At 49.7% G+C, this 25079-nt stretch overlaps 2 protein-coding genes across 11 annotated transcripts in view; one reads left to right on the forward strand and one right to left on the reverse strand.

The window, feature by feature from the left end:
• Positions 1 to 3294: 3294 nt before the first annotated feature.
• Positions 3295 to 12181, forward strand: Dmap1 (DNA methyltransferase 1 associated protein 1). Its single transcript, XM_042675780.1, has 10 exons — positions 3295 to 3691; positions 4575 to 4666; positions 4908 to 5103; positions 10096 to 10254; positions 10364 to 10531; positions 10710 to 10895; positions 11036 to 11107; positions 11374 to 11446; positions 11574 to 11869; positions 12068 to 12181. The coding sequence occupies exons 1-10, from the start codon at positions 3587 to 3589 to the stop codon at positions 12125 to 12127; spliced, it is 1407 nt and encodes a 468-aa protein (XP_042531714.1). The 5' UTR covers positions 3295 to 3586; the 3' UTR covers positions 12128 to 12181.
• Positions 12182 to 12621: 440 nt separating this feature from the next.
• Eri3 (ERI1 exoribonuclease family member 3) overlaps positions 12622 to 25079 on the reverse strand; it is a 133079-nt gene continuing 120621 nt past the window's right edge. For 9 of the 10 annotated variants that reach the window (XM_042675868.1, XM_042675852.1, XM_042675834.1 and 6 more), the window contains one exon: positions 12622 to 13164. In XM_042675868.1, coding sequence (XP_042531802.1) covers positions 13082 to 13164 — 83 coding nt within the window. In that variant the 3' untranslated portion in view covers positions 12622 to 13081. The remainder of the gene's footprint in view (positions 13165 to 25079) is intronic. The other variant, XM_042675808.1, reaches the window with a different exon arrangement.

The raw sequence follows: 25079 nt of genomic DNA on the forward strand, positions 1-25079 counted from the left end.
CAATGCCCAGGCCTGAGTTCAAGCCCCGTACTAGCACACACACACACAAATTCCTCTGTGTGTGTGTGTGTGTGTGTGTGTGTGTGTGTGTGTGTGTGTGTGTGTGTGTGTTGGTAGAGGGACTTGAACTCAAGGCCTTGCAGTTTTTTTTTCTTTTTGGTTATGGGACTTGAACTCTGGGCCTGGATGCTGTCCCTCAGCTCTTCAATTCAAGGCGAGTGCTCTACCACTTGAGTCACAGCACTACTTCCAGTTTTCTGGTAGTTAATTGGAGATAAGAGTCTCATGGACTTTCTCACTTTCCTGCCCGGGCTGACTTTGAGCCATGATCCTCAGATCTCAGCCTCCTGAGTAGTTAGGATTACAGGCATGAGCCACCAGTGCCCAGCTAGGGCCTTGTATTCTGATTCAGCTTTTTTAATTACAGATGAAGCTCTTATCACTTGCGCCTCACCTCTATTTCCATCTTTTTCTGGTTAACTGGAGTTTTGTCTTCCAGGCTGGCTCCAAATTGAGATCCTCAGATCTCAGCCTCGTGAGTAGCTAAGATTATAACTGTGAGCCACCAACACCAGGCTCTTATCTTTTAGTGTGAAAATGGTATCTCTTGTTAACCTTAGCAAGACCAAGTCAGACTTCATCACCACAAACCACTGTTTCTCTTGTCCCATAGTTTCTTCCTGAGCACACTTTCCACTCTGCAAGTGAAGAAACAAGTTCTGAGACATGGGTTCAAGTTCAAAGGATGAAATCCAGTACCATCCTTAAGAGTGTGTACCCTTGGTGATGAGAGGGAGGATGTTGCACAATTGCTCTTAGCGGTGGGGAGGGGAGGGAGGGACTCCTTAATGTGGCTCATTACGTTCACCTGTGGTCTCAAGTCTCTCCTGCTTCTCACTTCACAGTTGCCACACAGGCCTTTGGTAGCCAGGTTTTTGTTGTGTTCATAAAATAACTGGTAAACAACTAAAAGGAAGAACAGTTTATTTTTGGTTTATAGTGTTAGAAGTTTTAATCAATGGTCAGTTTTTCCCATTGCTTTTGATCCTATGGAGAAGCAGGACATCATAGTAGGAAACAGGTAATGGAGAAGAACTTTCACCTCATGGCATCCAGGAATCAAAGAGAAAGGGAAGAAAGGGTTGTCGTCCCAAAATAACCCTTTAAGAGCATACCACCAAAGACCTTAGGATCCCAGCATCTACCAGCAGCACCACAGGCTACAGCTCAACCTTTTCTTTTTTTCTGGTCCTGGGGGCTTAAACTCAGGGCATTGTCCCTGAGCCTCTTTTTGCTCAAAGCTGGCACTCTACCACTTGAGCCACAGAGCTACCGCTGGCTTTTTCTGAGTAGTTTCTTGGGGATAAGAGTCACACAGACTTTCCTGACCAGGCTTGTTTTGAACTGTGATCCTGATTTCTGCCTCCTGAGTAGCTAGGATTACAGGTGTAATTACTGGTGCCTGGCTCAAGAGCAACTCTTTTTTGTTTTGTTTTGTGCCAGTCCTGGGGCTTGAACTCAGGGCCTAGATGTTGTCCCTTTGCTTTTCCACTCAAGTCTGACAATCTATACTTGACCCACAACTCCATTTTCTCTCAGCCCTCCTCCCCCTGGTTAACTGAAGAGTCTCACAGATTTTCTTGCTTGGGCTAACTTTGAATCTTGATCCTCAGATCTCAGCCTCCTGTGTAACTAGAATTACACAGGTGTGAGCTACCAGCATCTGGCTTTAACATATGGGCTTTTGTAGGGCATTTAAAATGGAAAAGATAACATCTTCCTTTTTCTATGCCCCTTCAACAAATAAACCTCTTCCATTTAAGGACACTTGCACTAGGTTCCTATTTTATCTGAAACATTCCTTTCCCAGATATCCTATGGCTATTTCTATTGTTTCAATCTCAGTTCAGATTTCAGCTCCCCAGAGAAACTCCCTGACTACAGTCTAATCTACCCTATTACTCTATTTTATTTCCTTTATAACTCTTGTCACCACCATAAGGTACATCGTAAATTTTTATTGTTTATATATATGCCCAGTATTTCTTTCCCTTTTCTCCATGTAAATTCCTCCAATAGATGTACGTACTGCCTTCCTAATTTAGAACTATGGCTGGCATATACATTTATTTACATATTAAAATATTTAAAACTCACTTAAAAAGTCATACCACAATTCACTAACTGGGTAGAGTCAAGCACTTGAGGCACACGCATAAGGCTCTCTCCCATTGCTCTGCCTACTTATGGCTCCAAGGAATAAGGGCTTCAAGGGCAATTTTTGTGGCAAGACCTAGGTTCCCCACAAACTATTTGGAGCTCAGTAGATCCACCAGGAATGAATCAGGCCACAGGAACAGAGCAAGGCCTGCTTCTCTGGTCTCGTGGCTGCAACCATGGTAACCCCACTCGGGTTTGGGCCAGAACAGGCTACATTTACATCTATGTTTTACATGCTTTACATGCTGTCTGCTCCTCTAGTCCCTACAGGGATCTTTGGCAGGTTTTGGTCTAAGTTCTGGCATCCTTAGAGCTTTACAAGCCCCATCCAAGCCTCACTCTCATTGGCCATGTATCCTTCATGTTGGCAGGCTGGTTTGCAGATGGTGACACTCATTTCTGCTCTAGGGCTTCTGCCCATCTCTCTCTCTCCAGAGAGATCAGCATGATTCTTCCCTGAGAGACAAGCGTTTCTGGCTTTGCCTGCTTGGGTTGTGCTCTGGGTTTCACTTTGGGTTTCTGTGTAACTCAAAACGAGTGCAGCTTTAAGAAGCTGGGCTCTAGGAAAGCCCCAAAGGGCCCAACTCACAGACATCTCCATCAGTGGAGGTGCAAGCGACGCCATCTTGGCCACCCCTCAGGGCACTCGGCCCACCGGGTTTCCCCTTTCACGGAAAGCTTAGCACAATGCCAGGCACATAGTGGCACTTCATGAGCAGGAGCAACCACCATCATTCATTTTAAAAAATGAAGCGTTCCAGGCACTGTACTCATCTTTTACGTGGATTATTGGCATTTCATTTAAGCAGGTACTACAATTGCAAATGAAGACTCAACTTCAGAGAAATGAAGTGACCTTCCAGTGTCACGAAGCTCTGGGCTAAGAGGCAACACAGACAGGAAATGCCAGCAAGCAGGCAGGGCACCACCGCGCGCGAGACCGCGGGAGCTCAGGGTTGGGACAGGCTCAGACCGGCCGGAAGCTTTCACACTCGGTTGCTAGCCGGCTCCGTTTCGCTAAGCACCAACCGGAAGTGTTTCCATCCGCCACATTTCTGAGGAGCGCAACCGGAAGTTTCTGCTGTGCAGGGCTTGGGGGAGCGGCGGAAGGGGCCGTAGCGGTGGATCCGTGGTGTGGAGGCGGGTGTAGGGCCAGGAGGCCAGCGGGGTGGTGTAGGGGCGCTCAAGCGTCGAGACCCAGGCCGAGCCCTGCCTTGTGCCTCCTCTCTTCTGGCAGCCGGCCTCTTCTGCTTCCATTTGGGTCTGGAGGAGCCCCGCCCCCTGACCCGAGCTTGCTCTCCCCCTCAGGCACCCGACCCTTGACCCCGAGGTGCCTCCTCTGTCCCCTCCCCATCTGTCAGGCACGATGGCTACGGGCGCAGACGTACGAGATATTCTAGAGCTCGGGGGTCCGGAGGGAGATGCAGCGGCTGGGACCATCAGCAAGAAGGACATCATCAACCCGGACAAGGTAGCAGGGGTTCTTGAGCGCGTGGGGTCAGGGGAGGAGGGGTGAGGACGGGGGACAGCAGGAGAGAGTCGGGGTCAGCGATGGATGGCGCAGTTCTAGTGAGGTGCATGATTAAAGGCGTGACCTCAAGGCACGGGTACTGTGTAAGTTACTGGGAAGGGAGACCACGACATTGTTGACAGGCTTGAGTGATGGGAGGAGGATTTCCTATTCTGACAGATCAGGGCTCTACTGGGTGAGGTGTGTGGGGGGAATGACCTGTGCAGACGGGATATGTGTGAGTGTGTGTGTGTGTTTGCACTTGCACTCATACACTGGGCTTGAACTCAGGACTTGGGTGTTAGCTTTAAGTCTAGGGCTTTACCACTTGAGCTGCACATCTAGTTAGGTGGCATGAGCCACCAGCACCCAGCTAGCTAGCGTGCATGCGTGCGTGCGTCCTTCCTTCCTTCCTTCCTTCCTTCCCCTTCCTTCCTTCCTTCCTTCCTTCCTTCCTTCCTTCCTTCCTTCCTTCCTTCCTTCCTTCCTTCCTTCCTTCCTTCCTTCCTTCCCTCCTTCCTGTTGTGGGGCTTGGACTCACCGTCTGGGTGCTGTCCCTAAACTCTTTTTGCTTAAGGCTAGCCCTTAGAGCCACAGCTCCACTTCTGGTTTTCCTGGTGGTTAATTGTAGATGAGACTCATGGACTTTCCTGCCTGGGCTGGCTTTGAACTGCAGTCCTCATATCTCAGCCTCCTGAGTAGCTAGGATTACAGGCTACTGGCCCTGGGCAAGTTTCTATATTGTGTTATTGTATCTGTAGGTGGTTTATTTAGGGATTGCCCTGGTCTGAAGATTTTTCAAGAAAGGGGGTCTAGACTGTGGTTCCGTCTCTTTCTTTCCCAGAAAAAGTCTAAGAAGTCTTCAGAGACACTGACCTTTAAGAGGCCTGAGGGCATGCACCGAGAAGTTTATGCGCTGCTTTACTCTGACAAGAAGCAAGTATTGCAATCCCAGGTCCCCGTGTGCCCACCTCAGGCCCACCTGCTGTGTTCCTAACTCCTGGTGTTCTCTTCCAATTTGCTCCCACTTCCTCTCCCCAGCCAGGGCTCCTGCCTACTTAGCAGGATGCAGGAGGAGCGTAGATGTGTTGCTCTAGGGTCTCCTTCCTTGGTGTAGGGTCCATCAGCTCCCACACATCTGATTCTAACCTTCCACCTCCTTAAACCCCACTGCCAGAGATGCACCCCCACTGCTACCCAGTGATACTGGTCAGGGCTACCGCACAGTAAAGGCCAAGTTGGGCTCCAAGAAGGTTCGGCCCTGGAAGTGGATGCCATTCACCAACCCGGCCCGCAAGGATGGAGCGATGTTCTTCCACTGGCGACGGGCAGCCGAGGAGGGCAAGGACTACCCCTTTGCCAGGTTTAATAAGGTGAGTGACCCCTATTCACACACAGGCCAGTGCTGTCCCCCTACACTGAGCTGCCTGTACTCTCTCTCCATTCTCCTAGGGTTGGTTCCAAAGGCATGTTCAGACCCAACATGATCATCCACACAGGCCTGTGCCAAATGCAGGCAGAGGGGGGACTGGGTATTTCTCCCCATGGGATCCTATCCTCTCTTAAAACTAGTTTTTGGTGGCTTCTCTTGGCTTTTCAAATATTGAGGCTCCTCAGAGCTGTATCTTCACACTCTGCTTTCTCCCTAGTGTATCTCATTCACTCTTGGTTTAGTAACCCTCTAGAAGTTAGTGACCCCCAACTTAATGTCTCCACTCTACAGAGTTTCTACATATCAAATCATTGACTTACATCTCTTTCTGAATGCTCCAAGGTCCCCCACATCAAGTGGTTATTCTTCAACAGAACTCATAATCTTCCCCCCTATTCCTTTTCTCAGAGAATGGCACTATTATCCACACTAGAAACTTGGGGGTCATCTTTGACTTAGCCTTCTACCCTAGCTCTTAACACAAGACAAGAATAAGGGAAGACAGAAAATAATGATGTTAGGAAGTAAAATAAAAACCAGACTAGTAGGAGATGAGGTAAGCAGTGAATCGGAGCCTGAGGGGAGGCGGTGAGAGGGCAGCTGGTGTGCGCCCCTCACAACACAGCATTTGAGTGAGACCTCTGTAAGACATCTAACGTGCATCCTGTTGGTTCTCTTTCCATAGTAAATCACATCTCTGCCCAGACCATTTATGCATCCTCTATCTAGATAGCATCCTAATCTAAAGTGGAATATTTCTGGGTTAGACTACTGAGACTGAACCAGAGCAAGGTCCTCAGTAAGAGGCAGATCTAGACTGCGCTGGGATTTCCTAGCCCAAGCCTGAAGCCATTGCACCGTGACCTCACATCAGCTGTGTGGGACGGCCCAGACTTGGAGCTTGTAAGTACTAGGGGTTCCAACCCAGAACTGCAAATCCTGACTTTTCTCACATGCCTCTGGACATCTTCCCTGGATAGCTTGTGAGCCTGGCCATGTGTGACTCCATCGCTCCCCACATCCCACCAGGTTGCGTCCATCTCACCATCAAGCTTAAGCCTCAGAGGCCCAGGGGAGGGAGAGACTGCAGATGCAAGATTGAGAAGGCACAGTGGAGGAGATGAGGCTTCTCAGGCAGCAGGAGGGAGGTTGGATGAGACAAGTTATGTGACTCCTGCCAAGCTGAGGCTTAGACACTGAGCACACAAAATGGACCAGACACAAAATACTCCGTTTTGTTGGGGAAGGAGAAAGGGAGGTAGAGACGATTACTGGTGGGATGCACGGTACATCAAGGGGGAGGCCTTGAAGATGATAGAAGTTTCCTGGAGTGGAGCCTGAGTTGTCTAGAGTTGTCACCATGTGTTTTTAGGAAAGGCAGTGCAGTGACTTTTCCAGGCAGAGGGAGCAGCATGGGCAAAGGGAGAAATAGGAACTTCAACTCGTCGTATGTGTGGGGTACTCTGGACATTTTTACTGAAGCCTTAAGGCCCAAAGTAGGGTGTGGTGGGAGCTGAGGCCTGGGGTAGGGCCCAGGGCAGGTGAGGGCTTAGCAGCCACACTGAAGAGTTTAGGCCTTGCCTGGTGTCTTAGAAACCATTACAGACTTTTGTTGGTCATGGGGCTTGAACTCTGGGCTTGTGCGCTGTCTCTCAGCTCTTTAGCTCAAGGCTAGCACTCTATCACTTGAGCCACAGTTCAACTTCTGGTTTTCTGGTGTTTAACTGGACATAAAAGTCTATGAGACTTTCCTACCTGGGCTGGCTTTGAACTGTGATTCTCAGATCTCAGCCTCCTGAGTAGCTAGGATTATAGGTGTGAGCCACCAGCACTGGGCTTCCATTACAGATTTTAAGCTGGCTATTTCAAGATCTTTTAGGAAGATCTGGGTGACTATGGGTGGAGAATGAACTTAAGAGTTAAATGAATTAATCATCTTAATAATTAATGATTTTCCTCCCTGGGGTCCCACTTTTGGTCAGTGGCTCCCCACTCCCTCATCTATCCATCTATCTCTGGTTCGAGCCAGAAAGCCCAGTCACTCATGGTATCCTTGTCTTCACCCCAAGCCCATTGTGTCACTGAGGTTGCCAGTCTCTTTCTGCCACCTTTAGCGCCTGGCTCCTTTTACTCTTCTTAAAACTAACCATATTGGCTCTCATGACCCTTTGGACAAATTCCAGGCACTGTAGTAAGGCGCATAGGCCTGTGGCTCAGGGCTTCAGCTGCCCACCTCCAGGATCTTCATGCCCCCCCCATGTCCCAACATGGCCCTAACTCCTAGGCTCCCCCACATTAGGCTGTCTAATGACTATGTTCTGCCTTGGTTCTCCTCCCATCTTCGCTCACTCCTTTAGTGAATGTGACACTAAACCACGCCTCGTTTACCTCTCTCCTGACCCACTCTCAGTCACCAGCCTGAATCTGGTGTCACTTGTTAAGTCCTAGATGTCTCTTGGTTATCAAACTTGCCATGCTGCTAATTAGTATTTTGGGAAAATGATTTAAGTTTTTACTTGGACTATTAGCTCTGTCAGTAGCAGAGCTAATAGTTCATGTCCCTAGCAGAGCTATAGCAGGCAAATACTGTTGAGTGCATGAATGAATGATTGAATAAAGGAAAGTCTTCTTAATTCACTGTGAACACCTGGAGAGCAGAATTAGCTTGAGCTTTGGAGCTTTTTAAAATTGAATGGGACTAAATGTGTAAGAGGGATCTCTGAAGGCTATCAAAAGAATGAGAATGTTTCATGGCGGGAAAGGAGTGAAGTAAGAAGACAAAGAACAATGGTGAGGGGGAGAATCTGGTATATATGTTCCAGAAACTGCAGTTATTTGGCTGGAATGGAGGGTCTGGGTGGGACAGTGGCTGCCAGTAGCCAGATGATTGACTCTTATCACTCATTTAATTCTGTGGTTAGTCATTGATACCTGTGTGGTGTGTTAAGCCCTAAATGAAAATGAGCAGGATAACTCTTGCTCTTGAGGAGATAGTGAATCATCTTTAAGGTTTTGAAGGGACTGTAGAGGACATGGTAAGATACATTCTGGAACAGTACATCTCAATTTGTTGTGAGGATGTCTCTTTTTTTTTTTTTTTGTGATAGTAAGGTTTGAACTCGTGGTCTTGTGCTTGCCAAAGCAGGCACTTTTTGTTCGTTCTGAAACAAGGTCTCATCATGTAGACTAGGCTGGCCTTGAACTGGTGATCTTCCTGACTCAGTCTCACAAGTACTGAGATTAAGGGCGTGTACTACTATGCCTGGCTCTTAGCATATTTTGAATTTAAAGATAGCCCAGGTCCATGTCTCTTCATAGTACATTGAGCGGCACAGTTACTATAGAAAAGTTTTTCAGCCCCTCTCAATTTCCATTTTTTTCCCCAGCACTGGGATTGAACTCAGGGCCTTGTGCTTACTAAGCAAGTGCTCTACCACTTGAGTCATACTCTCAGCTTTTTACTTTTAGGTTGTTTTTCAGGTAAGACTTTCAGTTTTTCCTGGGATGGCCTTGAACTAAGATTTTCCTACTTCCATCTCCCAAGCAGCTGGGATTACAAGGATGCACCATCACTCCCATGGTCTTGCTAGCTTTTTCCCAGGCTAGCTTTGAACTGAAATCTTCCTTATTTCCAACTCTGGAGTAGCTGGTATTAAATAATTTCCATTTTTACCATAGACCAGTGATGGCAGTCTGCACATAACATCAGTCTACCCTTTAAATTGTACTGTGCAAAGAGGCCACATCTTGGCGACAGATGGGGAGCTCCATGGATGATGAAGGGAGGCAGGCACCAGCAGGGAGGCTATTTCTCTGATCCAGGTGCGTGATCATGTTGGTCTGGCCTGGAGGTGGCTGGAGATAGAAGATTTTGGTGGTAAAGTTACAGATTTGGTGAAAGGAATTGAAAATGTCTCCAGGGTTTCTGGCTGGGGCAGTGTCCTCTGGGTGAGGACATTGTAGATGTGAATTTGAAAAGCAGGGCAGTGAATTCAGTACTGGGTATGTTAAGTTGGTAGGATATGGGACAGGACCTCCAGTAGGAAGTGTCTTGAGAGGAAGCTGGAAAAGTTGTATATGTTTTTGTTTTTTTGGTCATGGAGCTTGAAGTCAGTGTCTGGGTGCTATCCCTGAGCGATTTTTGCTCAAGGCAAGCACTCTACCACTTTGAACCATAGTTCCACTTCCAGTTTTCTGGTGGTTAATTGGAAACAAGAGTCCCATGGACTTTCCTGCCTGGGCTGGCTTTGGACTGAGATCCTCAGATCTCAGCCTCCTGAGTCGCTAGGATTACAGGTATGGGCCACCAGTGCCCAGCAGCAGTTGTGGTTTTGAACAGAGAAGAGAGAAACTTACCTGGTCCAGCCTAACATTGACTCCTTCCTTGGGTCTTTGACTCAGCTGGTGGAAGTCGTGGTTGTCTCCGGGTTTAGGGTTGGGGTGTGTGTTAGGCCAAGTGCAGGTTTGACATGAATACATGAGTACATGTGTTGGTGCATAGACAGCCAACCTAGAAGCTCTGAGGAAGCGGCAAGTCCCATTGTCACCACTGGGTGGTAGTGGTGCTTTAGATACGAGTTATGGACTGGGAGCTTCGTGCTTCTCTGTCTGACAGGTACCCAGACGTGCCTGAATCCAAAGTTCATCTTTGGATTCCACTGAAGTGTTTACAAGTAGGCCCTCATCTTACCATGGAGCTAGGGGTGAGCTGAAGATAGGATGAGATTGCTCCTTTATTAAATCCAGGAAGGTCCCAGTTCCAGAGCCTGCCAGGGCTGTCAGGCAGGCTACCCTCAGCAGGGGCACAGGAAGGGGATTTGCTTTTGTCCAGCTCAGAGGTTGGTAATAAACAAAGGCTATGGGGGTGTGGCCAGAGCCTATTGGGCGTGGTCTGACGTGGGCATGCCACCACTGTGTCCCTGTGTGCCAGTAGACTGTGCAGGTGCCTGTGTATTCAGAGCAGGAGTACCAGCTGTATCTCCATGATGATGCTTGGACCAAGGCAGAGACTGACCACCTCTTTGACCTCAGCCGCCGCTTTGACCTGCGATTTGTAGTTATCCATGACCGGTATGACCACCAGCAGTTCAAGGTGAGCTGGTAGGCGCTTGCTTTGTGCCTGGCTCTCCCAGTCTGGTAGGTGCTACCTCCACGCCTTCCATATGCCTGATAGTTCATCTCCCATCCATCTTGATCTTCAGAAGCGTTCTGTGGAGGACCTGAAGGAGCGGTACTACCACATCTGTGCCAAGCTTGCTAATGTACGGGCTGTGCCCGGCACAGACCTTAAGATCCCAGTCTTTGATGCTGGGCATGAGCGGCGGCGCAAGGAGCAGCTGGAGCGGCTCTATAACCGGACCCCCGAGCAGGTCAGCGCTGAGCCCACATCTCACTTCCAAGCTGGAGCCCCCCTGCCAGCCCTGGTTCTCCCTCACTTCCTTCCTAATCCCTTTACCTTTGATTACTGCCCACCCAGCACTCTTCCCTCCATGCTTATTCCATCTGGGGCTGCCTTCACACACCGCTTAGCATCCCTCACTCTCGCAGGTGGCAGAGGAGGAGTACCTGCTACAAGAGCTGCGTAAGATCGAGGCCCGGAAGAAGGAGCGGGAGAAACGCAGCCAAGACCTGCAGAAGCTGATTACCGCAGCTGACACCACAGCAGAGCAACGGCGCACGGAACGCAAGGCCCCCAAGAAGAAGCTACCCCAGAAAAAGGAGGCTGAGAAGCCGGTATGGAAGCTGAGCCAGCCACTTCAGGGTGGAGGGGTCTCTTGGCACAAGACCCCGCCTTGAGTGGGGATCTCTGAGAATATCCAGAGTGGTGGGCTGCTGAGACTGACCTCAGCAATCTTCCTAACTCCTTCCCCCAGGCTGTACCTGAGACTGCAGGCATTAAGTTTCCAGACTTCAAGTCTGCAGGTGTCACACTGCGGAGCCAGCGGGTATGTGAGTTGTGTCACTTGGTTTGGGCTGGTCCCCAGATGGCTGGAGTGGAGCAGAGTTGGCTACAGGTGGAAGGCCTTTCCAGGATCTCAGGGGTGTGGCCAGGCCAAGGTCATGCTTCCACTGTATTACACTTCATGGTTAGTTCCTGTTCTGGACATAGATACCCCTAGGGGCTCCCTCCCCTGCTCTGGCCACTGCCTTTAGCCCCCTTCATCCCAAGCCTCTTGTGTGAGAGAGGGCTTAGCTGTCTGGGTCATTGCAGATGAAGCTGCCCAGCTCTGTGGGTCAGAAGAAAATCAAGGCCCTGGAACAGATGCTGCTAGAGCTTGGAGTGGGTGAGTGTGGGATGGGATTACACCAGCACCTCCCCTCCCACCCCCCTCCGCTGTGTAAGCCTGGGCAAGGGGAGTGAGCTTCCTGGTACAGACCTTCAGCTGCAGCTGTACTCCACCTTACCTGTAGAGCTGAGCCCTACCCCCACGGAGGAGCTGGTACATATGTTCAACGAGCTGCGGAGTGACCTGGTGTTGCTCTACGAGCTCAAGCAGGCCTGCGCCAACTGCGAGTATGAGCTGCAGATGCTGCGGCACCGGCACGAGGCACTGGCCCGGGCAGGGGTGCTGGGGGGCCCAGCCACACCAGCAGTGGGCCCAACCCCAGCTTCTGCCGAGCCAGCGGTGTCGGAACCTGGACTTGGCCCTGACCCCACCAAAGATACCATCATTGATGTGGTGGGCGCACCACTCACGCCAAATTCGGTAAGCACTCCCATGGACGGGAGGATGTACAGGCCCCATCCTTCCAGCACCTGCAGGGAATGGTCACAGTGAGGGGCTGAGGCCAAGGGCAAGATCAGATGGACCAGTGGGCATCACCTTCTCTGAAAGTAAGACGTGGGCCAAACCTGAGTCAGGCTTTGCAGATCATTGACCTTAACCTCTTCTGTGTCTCCTCAGCGGAAACGACGGGAATCAGCCTCCAGCTCATCTTCTGTGAAGAAAGCCAAGAAGCCATGAGAGGCCATGGGGTGTGGGTGGTGCTATTGTGTAAATAGAGCTGCTGAGATGCACTGAGCCACTTCTGCTTCCCTTCCTGCACTTTTGATATCCCTGGCTGGGAGGCTGGACTGGTGGGGACCAACATACCACTCCATACAAGTGGTAGTCAGGGCTTGCCCACCCAGGTCCTTAGCAGCCTGACTTCTCCAACCACAAACCAATATTGCCCCAAACTCTGTACCTTCAACAACTGTAGTTTTATACTCAAGATGGCTTTGCACATAGAGGTGGTTTCCTTTATCAGCTTTGAGCAGAGTGCTTAGATGGTTCCCCCAGTCTGGACCTGTGCATTGCCAGTGAGGTGTTGTAATGGCCATTCCCATGCTGACGGCCTTGTATGGAGAGGCAGCCAGGCAGCTGGGAGCACGGTACTAGCACATCAATGGCCTTGAACACAAAGATGTCCCTGCGCATGTATGTACACACACACGCACGCACGCACGCACACATATACACACAGGGTCTTGTTTTCCCCGACTTTATTCAGTGGCACGTTCACAGTGGGGATTGGGGTAGACACAAGATGGGGCCTGATCTGTCCTGGAGCCCTGGGGGCACCACACACCATGCACTATGGATGGGAGGGGGCACAGGGGGGGCCTAGTGGCCCCAGCAGAAGCCTGTGTACCAGGGAGGAGGCAGTGAGTACTGGGTCCCCCTAGCCCAGGCCCACAATGGGATAGGGCTAATACTGGGCCAAGATTGAGGGGTGGGGGTGGGGGGGCACAAAGTGTCTGCTCCAGAGGGGCCAAGTGGCCAAGCCCTGCCCAGGGCGCAAGCCCACAGGGCAGCTAGGGGACACTCTGGGCGCAGGGCTGTGCCACTCCCTTTTCCCCTCTGGTGTGAGGGAGAGGAGGGTTCTGGGCTGGGCCAAGCAGCTACCCTGTCCTGCCCCATCCCATCCTCGGCCAATCAGAATGGCTTTGATGTCTGCTTGAAGATGAAGCCTCTGTAGGCGAGTGTCTTCATGATGTTGGCAATGTTCTTGCAGTCATCTATAAGAAGAAGAGAAGACATTTAGATGGGCCCCAGGTTCTTCCCCTCCTGCCTACAGGTGCTGCTTTTCTAAGGGTGGGGGCAGGGGGTAGGGGACAGGGTCAGAGTCAGAAGCCACAGGCTTGAGAAGGAGGCCCTGACCCTGGTGGCAACATCTCAGCATCAAGTTGGGCTGGGTGATACTGGGCCAGCAGGAAGCCCAGTCTCAATGCTTCTCAGGCCCATAATTCATGCTGGAAATTGGCCAGCATGTCCCGTCCTGGCCCCAGCGGTGATGTATGGGCGCCGTCGCAGTAAGAAAAAGGCAGAGTAAATGTGTAATTTCTCCCTTGACGGCCCCCGGCCGCTGGGCGATCCTTCTTGTTGCCGCCGTGTGGGGACGGCACGTCCGCCACACTCCGTCTTCCCGCCACCCTCCTTGATGTCTCCATTTCATTACTGTGCGGCCATTCATCACGCCCACGGCCAGGGTGACTTTGCCGGCACTTGCGTGTGTGTGGGAGTGTGGCCCAGGCCATAATCACTAGTGACAAGGCACAAGGCTCGGCACTGCCAGGCCAAGGCCTTGAGAGACTTCATCTGCCCTCAGGCACCTGTTCCTGTGCGCCTCCTGTCTGGGGAGGGCGTAGGTGTGTGCCCTCCCTTAGCCCTGGCCATCAGCCCCACCACACACCCTGTGTATATTAGCTACATCCTGCCTCTGCCCCAGGAGGCTCAAAGCTGGGTGCTGGTCACATTTTTGGGCTGTGTGTGTGTGTGTATGTGTGTGTGTGTGTGTGCGCGCGCGCGCGCTTACACTCAACTTCAAGTTAAAAACGTCTGCTTGCACCAGACCCCACCACAGATTTCCTAGCATGAGTCTTTGTGAACAACTGGATGCTTTAAGCTGTCCTGGCACTCTGGAGGCTGCAGGAATTCTGGAGATGCAGCCTGGCACGAGGGGCAGCTATGCAGAACTTGTCCTGAGAGTAAGCCTAGCACAAAAACTGATCAGCTGCTCAACTTGACAGGCCCTAACCCACCTCTCTTTCCACTCTCTTCCCATTTCCCTTCCATGTTCCTGGGCCATAACCAGGGCCTCAGTCCCCATCAGCCCCCAGGGATCGATGCTGTGATTGCAGAAATATTGTACATCGATGTTGTAATCAAGTGTGGGGGACTGGTAAGGTCAGGGTGGGGTCAGGAAGTCTCTTCAGTCCCCTTCCAATGCCGCCCCCCCCCCCAACCTCACCCTGGCCAGGACCATGGCCTAGACAAGGGGAGGCCTCCCCCTCATGCCCCACACCTGGACTCAGACAAACCTGTTCTAGTCAGCCCAGAAACTAGCAAAAAGTCAGATGGGGCTCTTGTGTCACGAAGCGCAACATGTGTGTGCCTGAGGTCTCAGGGGGTGTGGGAGGGTGACACCTTGTTCCCCCAGGGATTCGGGAGGCCACAAGGCAGAATGGTGAGAAGACAGATGGGTGGGTAGTGGCGGCCATGGCAACTCCAGACGTGACCCATCCCCGTGCTTTATGGGCCGGACACGGGCCCCGCTCAGCTGAGGCTCTGTCATTTGTCTCCCTTAGTGTGTATGCCCGAGCTGTGGGGGGAGAGGGTAGAGGAGAGAGGGGATGCGGCAGGAGGAGCTGGGCAGCTGATGGGAACAGGACAGGAAGGAGCCCAGGGAGTGGGGAGGTGGCTCACAACGGGGCGGAGATGCCGTGAACCACTGGAGGGGCAATGACAAGAATTCTCTTCCCAAATAAGCCTAGCCCTGTCAGGGCAGCTCCCATCCTTCCTGTCTCCTGTACTCTGGGGACCATAGCCACTGTGCATATTAAGAATAAGTCCCCTCGTTATCTGCAATTACCCAGCGGCCACACACCTCATTTCTTCCAGCAGAAAAGAAAATTAGTTTTCTATTGACTTCATCTGGCTCCTCCCTCATTGCCGGACAAATCACTCAATCTGCCTCCCCTGGCCCAAGTGAATGGTCCCAGCCCGGACCCCCAGGCCACCAGCCAGCTGGCAGGCAAGCGCTGGTCTACTTGTGCTGGGAGGGGCCATACACCCCAGCCTGACCTTCACTTCTCCCCACACTACTCACTAGATGACTTCACCCAAATCCTGAGCTCCCACGGCCCTGGAAAGTCACCCCTCCGGCCTGGGCCTCTTGAACTCCACCCCATGGCCCGTCTTGTTCTCTAAGCATCTACTTTCCTTCATTCGGCAGCAGCCATCGTGAGTCATCACCTTTTGTTTGGATTATTACAAGTCTGTCCTGCTCTCTCCCTCTAATCCATCCTCATGCAGGCAATGTGATCTTTCTTATACACATCTGACCATGCCCTTCCCTCCGTAAACCCCTCAGTGACTCACCCCACCCTGTTTAAAGTCTCCACTCTTTAATGTGGTTCACAGCCTCTGCCATCCCTGCTACCCCTGTCTCACCCTGGCCACCCTCCATCCCCCAGTCCCTGCATTCCCATCTCAAGAAGCCACTTAATTTTCTGAAAGTGACAAAGTGGGCTTTGGGTTCAGACAAACCTGTTTTAGTTCCGACTGCCCTTATGGGTTGCACTGTGTGTAGACGTGCAGCAAATGCTTCATTTCTCTGAGATGGTCCTGTGCTAGGGCTAAGAATAGCTACAGTATTACTGTGAGTGCTGCTTTGCATGGCTGGTCTTTCTGCTCAGAATACCTCTTCTCTTCTGAAGAGGAGCTGGGGTGCTAGTTATCTGGTGGGAAAGTACACTGTACAACACCTGGTACACATGGCAGACAGGCTGGCACACCTGTTGAAACCAACTGTCCTTCACTCCAGGACTCTGACTACTCCACCCTATTAACTGGGAATTCTAAAGTCTGATTTGTTGCAATTGGTGCATGACATTAAAAAAGATGTGGAAAGGAAGCAACTATCCCAGGTTGACCTTGCACGTCAGTGGAATGGCAGTTATCTGCTGTTAGCTCAGGGCTTTTTCTTCCTTGAAGGCAATGTAAATTACTGATCAGCTAAAAAAAAATAAATCAATAGCACAATTAGAAGGAAACTTGGGATGGCTCATACCTGTATTCCTAGCTACTCAGAAGTCAGAGATTAGGAGGGTTGAGGTTCAAGGCTAGTTGGAGCAAAAAGTTCACGAGATCTCATCTCAACCAATATAAAATTGAGCACTGTGGTGTAAGCCTGTTATCTTACCTACAAGGGAAGCATAAACAGAAGGACCATGGTCTAGGCTGGCTTGGGCACTACTCAATGGATAGACCAAGTAAAAAGGGCTGGAGGCTTGGCTCAAATGGCATAGCACCTGCCTGGCAGAAATGATGCCCTAAGTTCAAATCCCCATACCTCAAAAAGGAGGAGGAGGAGGAAGAAGAAGAAACTTGGCAGAAGAAGCACCAGAGACCAGTCTAGGGTTATTCATAAGCCTAATGTTCAACTGCTTGAAACTCCAAGGCCACCTGGGTTATCAGCCTTGCCTTCCAGACCTCGTGCTGAGTGAATGAGACCACACTGAGGTTCCTATGGCACAGCCCCTTGGGATGCCACTGAGAGTTCACACAGAGACAACAACCCTTGGCTGGCAATTATACTCCAGCTGGCTGCACTAGTCTGGGAACCGGAGTAGAGGACAGGCTGTTAGTGGAGAGCTCTGGTGTGGAGTCTCCCTCCATAACCTTCTCCTCTATGTCTCCTCCTCTCATGGGAGGACCTCCATTGCTTATGAAAATTTAGGGTAGTGTTTCATCCTCCCTCTTCTGTTCTTTTGTGCCAGTACTGGGGCTGAACTCAGGGCCTTGGGCTCTTTTTTGCTCAAGACTGGTGCTCTACCACTTGAGCCACACCTCTATTTCTGGCACTTCTGGCTTTTTGGTGGTTAACTGGAGATAAGAGTCTGGAGACTTTTTTTTTTTTTTTTGTAGGTCGTGGGGCCTGAACTCTGGGCCTGGGCACTGTCCCTCAGCTCTTCAGCTCAAGGCTAGCACTCTACCACTTGAGCCACAGCGCCACTTCCGGCTTTTTTCTTTTTGCTTATGTGGTGCTGAGGAATCGAACCCAGGGCCTTGAGCATGCAAGGCAAGCGCTCTACCACTGAGCCACCTTCCTAGCCCTGGAGACTTTTTTTTTAACCCAAGATAGTTTCAAACTAGGATCCTCAGATTAAGTAGCTAGGATTGCCTACCTGAGCCACCAGTGCCCAATTTAGGGTAAGATTTCTTAAAGAAGCTGGGCATTGGTGTTTCATGCCTGTAATCCTGTAATACTCAGGAAGCTGAGATCTGAGGATTGTGGTTCAAAGCCAGCCGAGGCAGGAAAGTCCGTGAGACTCTTATCTCTATAATTAACCACCAGAAAACCAGAAGTGGCACTGTGGTTCAAGTGGCAGAATGCTGAAGAGCTCAGGACAGAGCCCAGGCCCAAAGTTCAAGCCTCATGAGCAACAACAACCAAAAAAAAAAAAAAAAAAAAAAAGAAGTGGAAAGAATTTATTTTAATTAGAAAAGCACAACCTCAGAAGAAATGTTTCCCTTATTAACATAAACAAAACAGCACATTAAACTTCTGTGTGGTCTTGCTAGTGCTGCCTCCCTATGACTTTCAGAACATCTGGCTACTGAGGCGGCTGCAGGTAGCCTCTGGGAGTTTAGCACAGCTCTGTGGACAGAGGCAAACACGGGGAGCAGATCAGAAACAACAGTCTTGATGCACCAGGCTTTCAGGATGAGCAGAGCAGCTGGCACCCTGCCCAGGCAGTGCTGCCTTCGCCGCCGCCGCATGTGTGTATGCAAGGTGGATGAGCAAAGCACTCAAGAACTCATGGAAGAGTAGCTTTCTAGGTTTTGCCAAAGAAGAAAGCTGAGAAGAGAAAGCTGTATACTTTAAGACAGTAGGGCGGGGGGGGGGGGGGGTTTCAGCCAAGATCCATCACTATTTTCCACCCGTCCCCCCAGATTGCTAGTGAAAAAAGAGGGAGACCTGTGCTAGGTATCTTCATAAACATGCTGTAATCCTTTCTTTTTTCTTTTCCCTCCCTCCCTCTCTTTCTCTCTCCTTCCTTTCCTCCCTTGCTTCACTCCTTTTTTTTGGGGGGGGGATCGTCCAGTCGTGGGGCTGAACTCTGGGCCTGGGCGCTGTCCCTCAGCTCTTCAGCTCAAGGCTAGCGCTCTACCACTTGAGCCACAGCACCACTTCCAGCTTTTTGCTTATGTGGTGCTGAGGAATCAAACCCAGGGCCTCAGGCATGCAGGGCAAGCGCTCTACCACTGAGCCACCTTCCCAGCCCCTTCACTCCTTTTTTGTGTCAGTACGGGCGGGGTCTTGAACTCAGGAGCTGGATGCTGTCCCTGAGCTTTTGTGCTCAAGGCTAGTATTCTACCACTTGACCCACAGCCCCAGTTCTGGCTTTTTTTGGTGATGGTTAATTGGAGATAAGAATCTCATGGACTTTGCTACCCAGGCTGGCTTCAAACTGTGATCCTCAGATCTCAACCTGAATAGGATTATAGCTGTGAGCCACTGGCACCCAGCAATTCTTTGCGTATTTTTTTTTTTAAATGCTCTGCAGTTTAAAGGGGCAGGGGAGGGGAGACACAGGATTGGAAGTAGGGACTGGGCCAGGAAGATCTTCAGGGGGAAAAGGATCCAAGAAACCCTTACAGCCATTCATTCATGCACTCAGTTCACCAGCGACTGTGCACTGACCCCTTTTGTGTGTTGGCAGACATGGGCAATGTAGGGGTCTGTAGTTCCCTGTCCTCAAGGAGCTAAGAGACAACCCTGTAAGGGGTGTAGTACTGAGAAAAGGAGCCCTGGAAATATTACTTAGTTCTGCCTGAGGCTCAGGAATGGATTTCTGGTAGAACAAGCTAGGCAGAGGTTTCTGATTTAGCAAGTCAGGGTGACATGAAGAGGTGGTGTCAGTATAATAAAGAGTATAGATATTTTTCTGTAGGAGATAAAATGTGGAGAGTCCAAAAAATTAAGTCTAGTAAGTGGGTGAGGGGTAAGAAATTGAGGTATGAAGCTGGTGAAGTTAGAAATGGCTCACTGGAGGAACAAATGCTAAATTAAAGAGCTCAAGATTTTATCATTTTCCTGCAGAGGCAGTAACATGTTTAAGGAGGGAACAAAACCAATCTGTGTTTCAGAATTACCTAAAATACCAGGTCAGGAATCAAAGGGCTAAATGTGAAGGTAGAGGCAGTATAAGCAGACAGATACAGATGGGGGGAAGAAGATGGAGTTTTTAAGAAACAATGAGGAGACTGAAGGACTGGCTTCATTTACTGAGGTAAGAAAGCTTTGGCAGTGAAGACCTTAGTTTTGAATGAGTTATGTAAGATTATATGGGACATCCAAACTTATCAGGCATTTTTTTTTTTTTTTGGGTCTGGTTGTGGGGCCTGAACTCTGGGCCTGGGCGTTGTCCCTCAGCTCTTCAGCTCAAGGCTAGCGCTCTACCACTTGAGCCACAACGCCACTTCTGGCTTTTTTCTTTTTGCTTATGTGGTGCTGAGGAATCGAACCCAGGGCCTCAGGCTTGCTAGACAAGCGTTCTTCCACTGAGCCACCTTCCCAGTCCCATCAGGCATTTTCTTTAAGGCTTAGTATCTGGCTGAGAAGGGCTTCTTTATCCCAATGTTCTAAAACACACACACACACACACCTACCTACCTCTATCATACACACAATTCTCATACATGCATGGGTCAGTGGGAGTCAGGAAAGAATGAAAGAATAGACATGAAATGATTGAAGGGGTCAATCAAATTGGGGAAACAGGAAGGGCAGCAGGTGTCAAACTGCTCACCATAAGAGACTAAGAGGCAGTATGGCCCAAAGGAACATGCAGACATATTCTGAGATCCACTGGAGTGTATCTGTAGGCTCCTGCCTGGTAACACAGCTTACCAAGTGATCTCCAGAAACTGATGATGCATGGGGCCAGAGTCCATAGGACAGGAACCAGCAAAGAGGTGTGTGATGGGGAAAAGAATGTAGGGAGCAGGAACCATGCATGAGACAGCAAGAGCTTTAGGTGTCCATATTCTAGAACCTCATTTCATTACTGTTTCTGCCTCCCTGCTTGCCTGTCAGGACATCCTGCCATCAGTAATTCCCTGAGAGTAGGTTAAGTGCTGTCCCAGCCCCGTGTGGGGACATACTTACACTAAAGAATTACTTGTTGTCAGGTGCCAGTGGCGTATGCCTATAATCCTAGCTACTCAGGAGGCTGAGCTCTAAGGATCTGAAGCTAGCCCAGGGCAGGAAAGTCTCTGAGACTCTTATCTCCAAGTAATCACCAAGAAGCTGGAAATAGAGCTGTGGCTCTAGTGGTGGAGTGTTAACTTTGAGCTGAAAAAGCTAAGGGACTGGCATGGAATTCAGACTCCAGTAACAACTCCCTCTCTATCTCCCTTTTCCTCTCTCTCCCTCTCCCTCCCTCCCCCCACCCTCTCTGTCTCTCTTTTAAAACCCACCAAACTTACTATTTATCTGAAATTCAAATTTAACTGGTGTCTTTATTTTTATTTGCTAAGTCTGACAACTCAGTGATGATGGGGGGACCCAGCTGGTGGCAGCGCAAGGTGCAGTCTCAAATGCAAGCTCCAAAGAAAGATGGGCGCCCAAGGCAGAGCAGTCAGGACTGAAGCAGCAGAGACTCCTTCTAGCCTCATACTCTGAGTTCTAATGCAAACACCACGACTTCACTTCGTGAACTTGAGCAAGTTTCTGAACTTTAACTTTGCTGTGTTTTGGTTTCTTCTTTAAAATGGGAATAATAATTATAGTAGTTGCCTCCCTCGAAGGATTTTTAAGAAGATGAAATAAGTTCTTTAGCTGCAAAGTGCTTAAAAATAGTGGTTCCAGTACTATTGTTATTTCAATAATGTGCGGTAGTATCCTGGTGTCCCTCATCGTCCTGCCCCTGCCCTAGTCTTGGCCCACACATCCCCTGACTCCCCATCCGCAGCCCCCCCTTCTCCCTGACATACTGCCAGACATACACTCTCTCTTCCCTCCGGTCGTTTTCGCCTCTTCCCTAGACAGGGTCCTTATAGCCGACTCCAAAGTGACCCCTTCTTTCGGCCCCTCCTCTAGCCCCCTCCACGCCACTGAGGTGCCTGGAGGTGCCACAGGGCTGATGGTGAAGGATGATGGTGGCTCAACAATAAGGGGAAAAGGCAATTTCATCTTGATTAGCAGGCGATTTCTCTCTCCGTAATAAGCGCGCTCCAAATAATTAGCGTGTTTTACGTAATAATGAAATTACAGAAATGCAGTCCACTTATTCAAACAACTCACCATTACCATATTTTTAAATATTAGACTTAATTAGAGTTTATCACTTCAGAGAAGTATGCGGACCGAAGATGTTTTTAAAAAAATCCTCATAAAGTGTTTATTAAGCGCTGGTAAAGCTGGGATAATGATGTGTTTGGAAATTAAGGCAATCAAACACTTACCGCAGCTCCTGGAGGCCGGGCATGGAAATGAGGCCATTACACGCCCATTACCCGCCAGCTCACAGCCACTTGGGGGGGCGGGGGGAGGATGCGCCTGGCCGAGAGGGCATGGTGCCCGGAAATGCCTGTGCCAACCTCCAGAGCTGCCTGACCAGTTAAGTATGGCATCAAACCCCTAAAGTTACTTATAACACATTTGGCTACCAGGGTCCCAATTCAGGCTTGGTGAGGCAAATAACGAGAGGGTCCCAAATACCAAACAAGAAGCCCCAACCCACCCTGATCCAAACTCCAAGGCCTGGCAGGACATGACAACTCTATTCAAACCCAATGGGCCATGGTCACAGAAGCCAGGTTAGGCAGCTGTGGAGGTCCATGAGAGGTGGAGGAAACAATACTTACTGCTCACTCAGTTCTTTTCCAAGAAAGCTACAGAATCACACCAGGTGACCACTCCTAAGACTGGGCCACACAAGAAGGGGTCACTAGAGTGGAGGAGGGAGCTGAGGACTGAAGTCAGGAACTAGAGACACACGAGCCAGGCCAGGCTCTGCTACCACAGAACATGGGTCAGGGAGAGCAAGCGGGAAAGGTGGCAGGAGAGGGTCTGATGGCTCCAGGCCGCATTTATCCCAGTGAATAACTAATTTCAGAATTTATAGTGCTGGGTTTTTGTTCTGTGGCCATTTATATCTACGAGGAAAGGAAATGAAGAGGCAGCGTGGACGCCACATCTTTCTGTGTTATTGCTTGTCTGCCATTTGCAAATCATTATTAATTGTGGGCCCTGGTGGCAGGCTGGGTGGGGGCCGGGCTGGGTATATCCACATAGCTCTTCATCAAGGACCCCAGCCGCTGCCCCAGAGAGCCAATTACCCCGCCCTGATTGGGATCAGATAAAGAGGGAATTTTTACAAATTAGGGAATAAATAGAATTTCCACACAGGGCGCGGGCAGGACCTGAGAGGCTATAATGAAAAACCATCCGTCACCATCAGTGCGGCCTGGGCACGCAGCCCCGGCACTCCCTCCCTCATGGGCTCAACCCTAATGCTCAGGGGCCTGGGCAGGCAGGTCTAAGGACAACTCAGCTCTTGTAGGTCTAGAAGTGGGAGAGGAGTCCCCAGGGGAGACTTGGTGACCCGGAAAGGCTCAGACACTGGCTAAAGCTGCCTCAACCTTTTCCCCGTCTGCCTCCTCTAGAGGTCTTAGTTAAGAGACTGAGGCATTCTGAGAAACATCAGAATTGGAGACCACAAGGCAAAGACCACATCTACGTCCCTACAGCCATGGCAGCTGTAGGGCAGAGCCCCAACCCCCTGGACCACTCACTCTGGGCTCCCATTAGCACTCCTCCCCTTGGATCATTAAATATGTATATCTTATTACACGCCTTGTTAGAGTATCGAGCTCTATTGACTGATGATAAATCCTGAGCCTCGTCCTGGCCATAAATTTATCTGGAGATGATGAAGACTCAATAATCTAGTCAGGCAGATAATATCATCGGGCCTTAAAAAAGATCATTACATTATATGTCAGAATTAAAAGTGAAATACACCGGAGTAAAAGAGTGGCTGCAATGGCCATTACAATGGATACCCGCCTCCCCCAGCCCATTCCCAGCCCATGCCTCATACAGGTAGAGGGGTCAGGCAGCCTCACCTGCCTCCTTGTGGTGGACTGCAACAACCAGTAGAAGAGCAGAGATAGATATCTGGCCTGGGAGGTTGCGGGAAGAAGGAAGCTTCAGAAAACAGCTGAGCAGACCTGCCTTACCTGGCAGCCACCTCTACACCCCCCAACCACCAACCTTCCATAAGACCTTGTCCCTGGGGGTCCCAGATGAACCAATCTTCTGGGCCTTTCAGGAAGGTATCAGGGACTCACCCTTTCTAGGTGACCTGAACACTCAAGACAGAACTCCAACGATTCTTTCCAAAATGGGGACCCTGAGATTCAGGACAGTTACTGTAGCCATGTGTCTTGCTAGAATGTTTCTGTGGGCATGTTGTCAATGCAGCTCGGCACTTTCCTCCCAAGAAGCCTGCTGCCCAACCTGCCATCCTACCCTCTGAGCAGCTGTGTTGCCAGTCTCTCTGTCTTTGACCTTATCACTGATACCCTACTGGACCTTTTTTTTTTTGTCCTACCAGGTCTACGGAAACACCCTAAACCTTTTAAACATCCTACTGTTCTCCCTTTGACGTACTAAATCTAAACATGCCTAGACTCTGACAATGATAGACTTTTGCTTTCACTCATTGGAACCTGGAAGCCATTCACATCTCTACTCTCTCCGTGTACATCATTCCTCCTGTCTTCACTTTATCCCTGGTCCACTTTGGACTGCACATTCTTGTGCCATGCTGGCAAACTCCACTATGCCCTAGAGGGGTCAGGGTTAACCCTCCAAATTAAGAGACATTTGGGGTGATCCTGTCACCCTTGCTAGTCATTAGGGTAGAGGTGGGCAGGGATTCTGGCTGATGAGACCTGAAAGTTAAGTTCATGAAAATCCTTCGAGGAAAATTTCTTCACTCTTATGAAAAGAAGCATGAGGGGTGAGGGGAAATCTTTATACTGTTGGCTGTTTCTGCAGATGTGACAGTGTCTGGGGTTGCAGAAGCCATCTTCCAGTTGGAAGGCAATTAGCCAGTGAAGACCATGCTGCAGCTAACAGTAGAAAAGTGGGGGGAAATGTGGATCCTGGATGCAATGATGACATGCTAGATCAATCACTTCACCTCTAAATTTCTTTCGTAAGATAATGAATCCCCTTATTATTTAAAGTATTTTAAACTGGACAATCTATGGCTTATCTTTTTCTCATAGTTCAAAGTGTGCTGACACAGAATGTGAAGAAGGGAGGGAATGGACTGTACGATGTAGAACCCACTCACTGAACAGGGCAAGGGCAGAGAGGATGCTGCTACTCTAGGCAAGGAAGTTGGTAACCCTTATGCCCTAGAAACATTTGATCAAATGCTGTATTATCAAAATATTCTATATGTATGTGTGGGTACATTCACAATGAAACCCTCTTATAGGTTCATATGAAGTAATAAAGATTGTTTCTTGCTGTATATTAGAACTCAAAAAAAAGATGAAAAGAAATCAAGTTTGGACTAAAGTCCATGTGAAGACAAGAGAGGGAAGACAGTATTACAGGGAAAGGTGTTTTGGCGTGCAATGTCAGTTGACTAAAAACCTCCACAACTCCAGAGTCTTCAGATTCAAGTTGCTTTTTTTCTGGCCCACCATGCCTAGACTATTTTCATGGTCAAAAATAACTGCTGAAGATATACCATCACATCCACATTTCAGGAAAAAGGAAAAGATAGGAGAGAGAAGAATACTTCCTAGTGGTTCTCCTCCAAGTATCATTGCTGAAGGTCCAAGGCACCACATTTTCTTTTATCTCACTGGCAGAGTTTAGAGACAAGGCCATACTTAGCTG

Source organism: Dipodomys spectabilis, unplaced genomic scaffold (assembly GCF_019054845.1).
Source record: "Dipodomys spectabilis isolate Male_0828 unplaced genomic scaffold, ASM1905484v1 ptg000002l, whole genome shotgun sequence".
NCBI classification, from domain to species: domain Eukaryota; kingdom Metazoa; phylum Chordata; class Mammalia; order Rodentia; family Heteromyidae; genus Dipodomys; species Dipodomys spectabilis.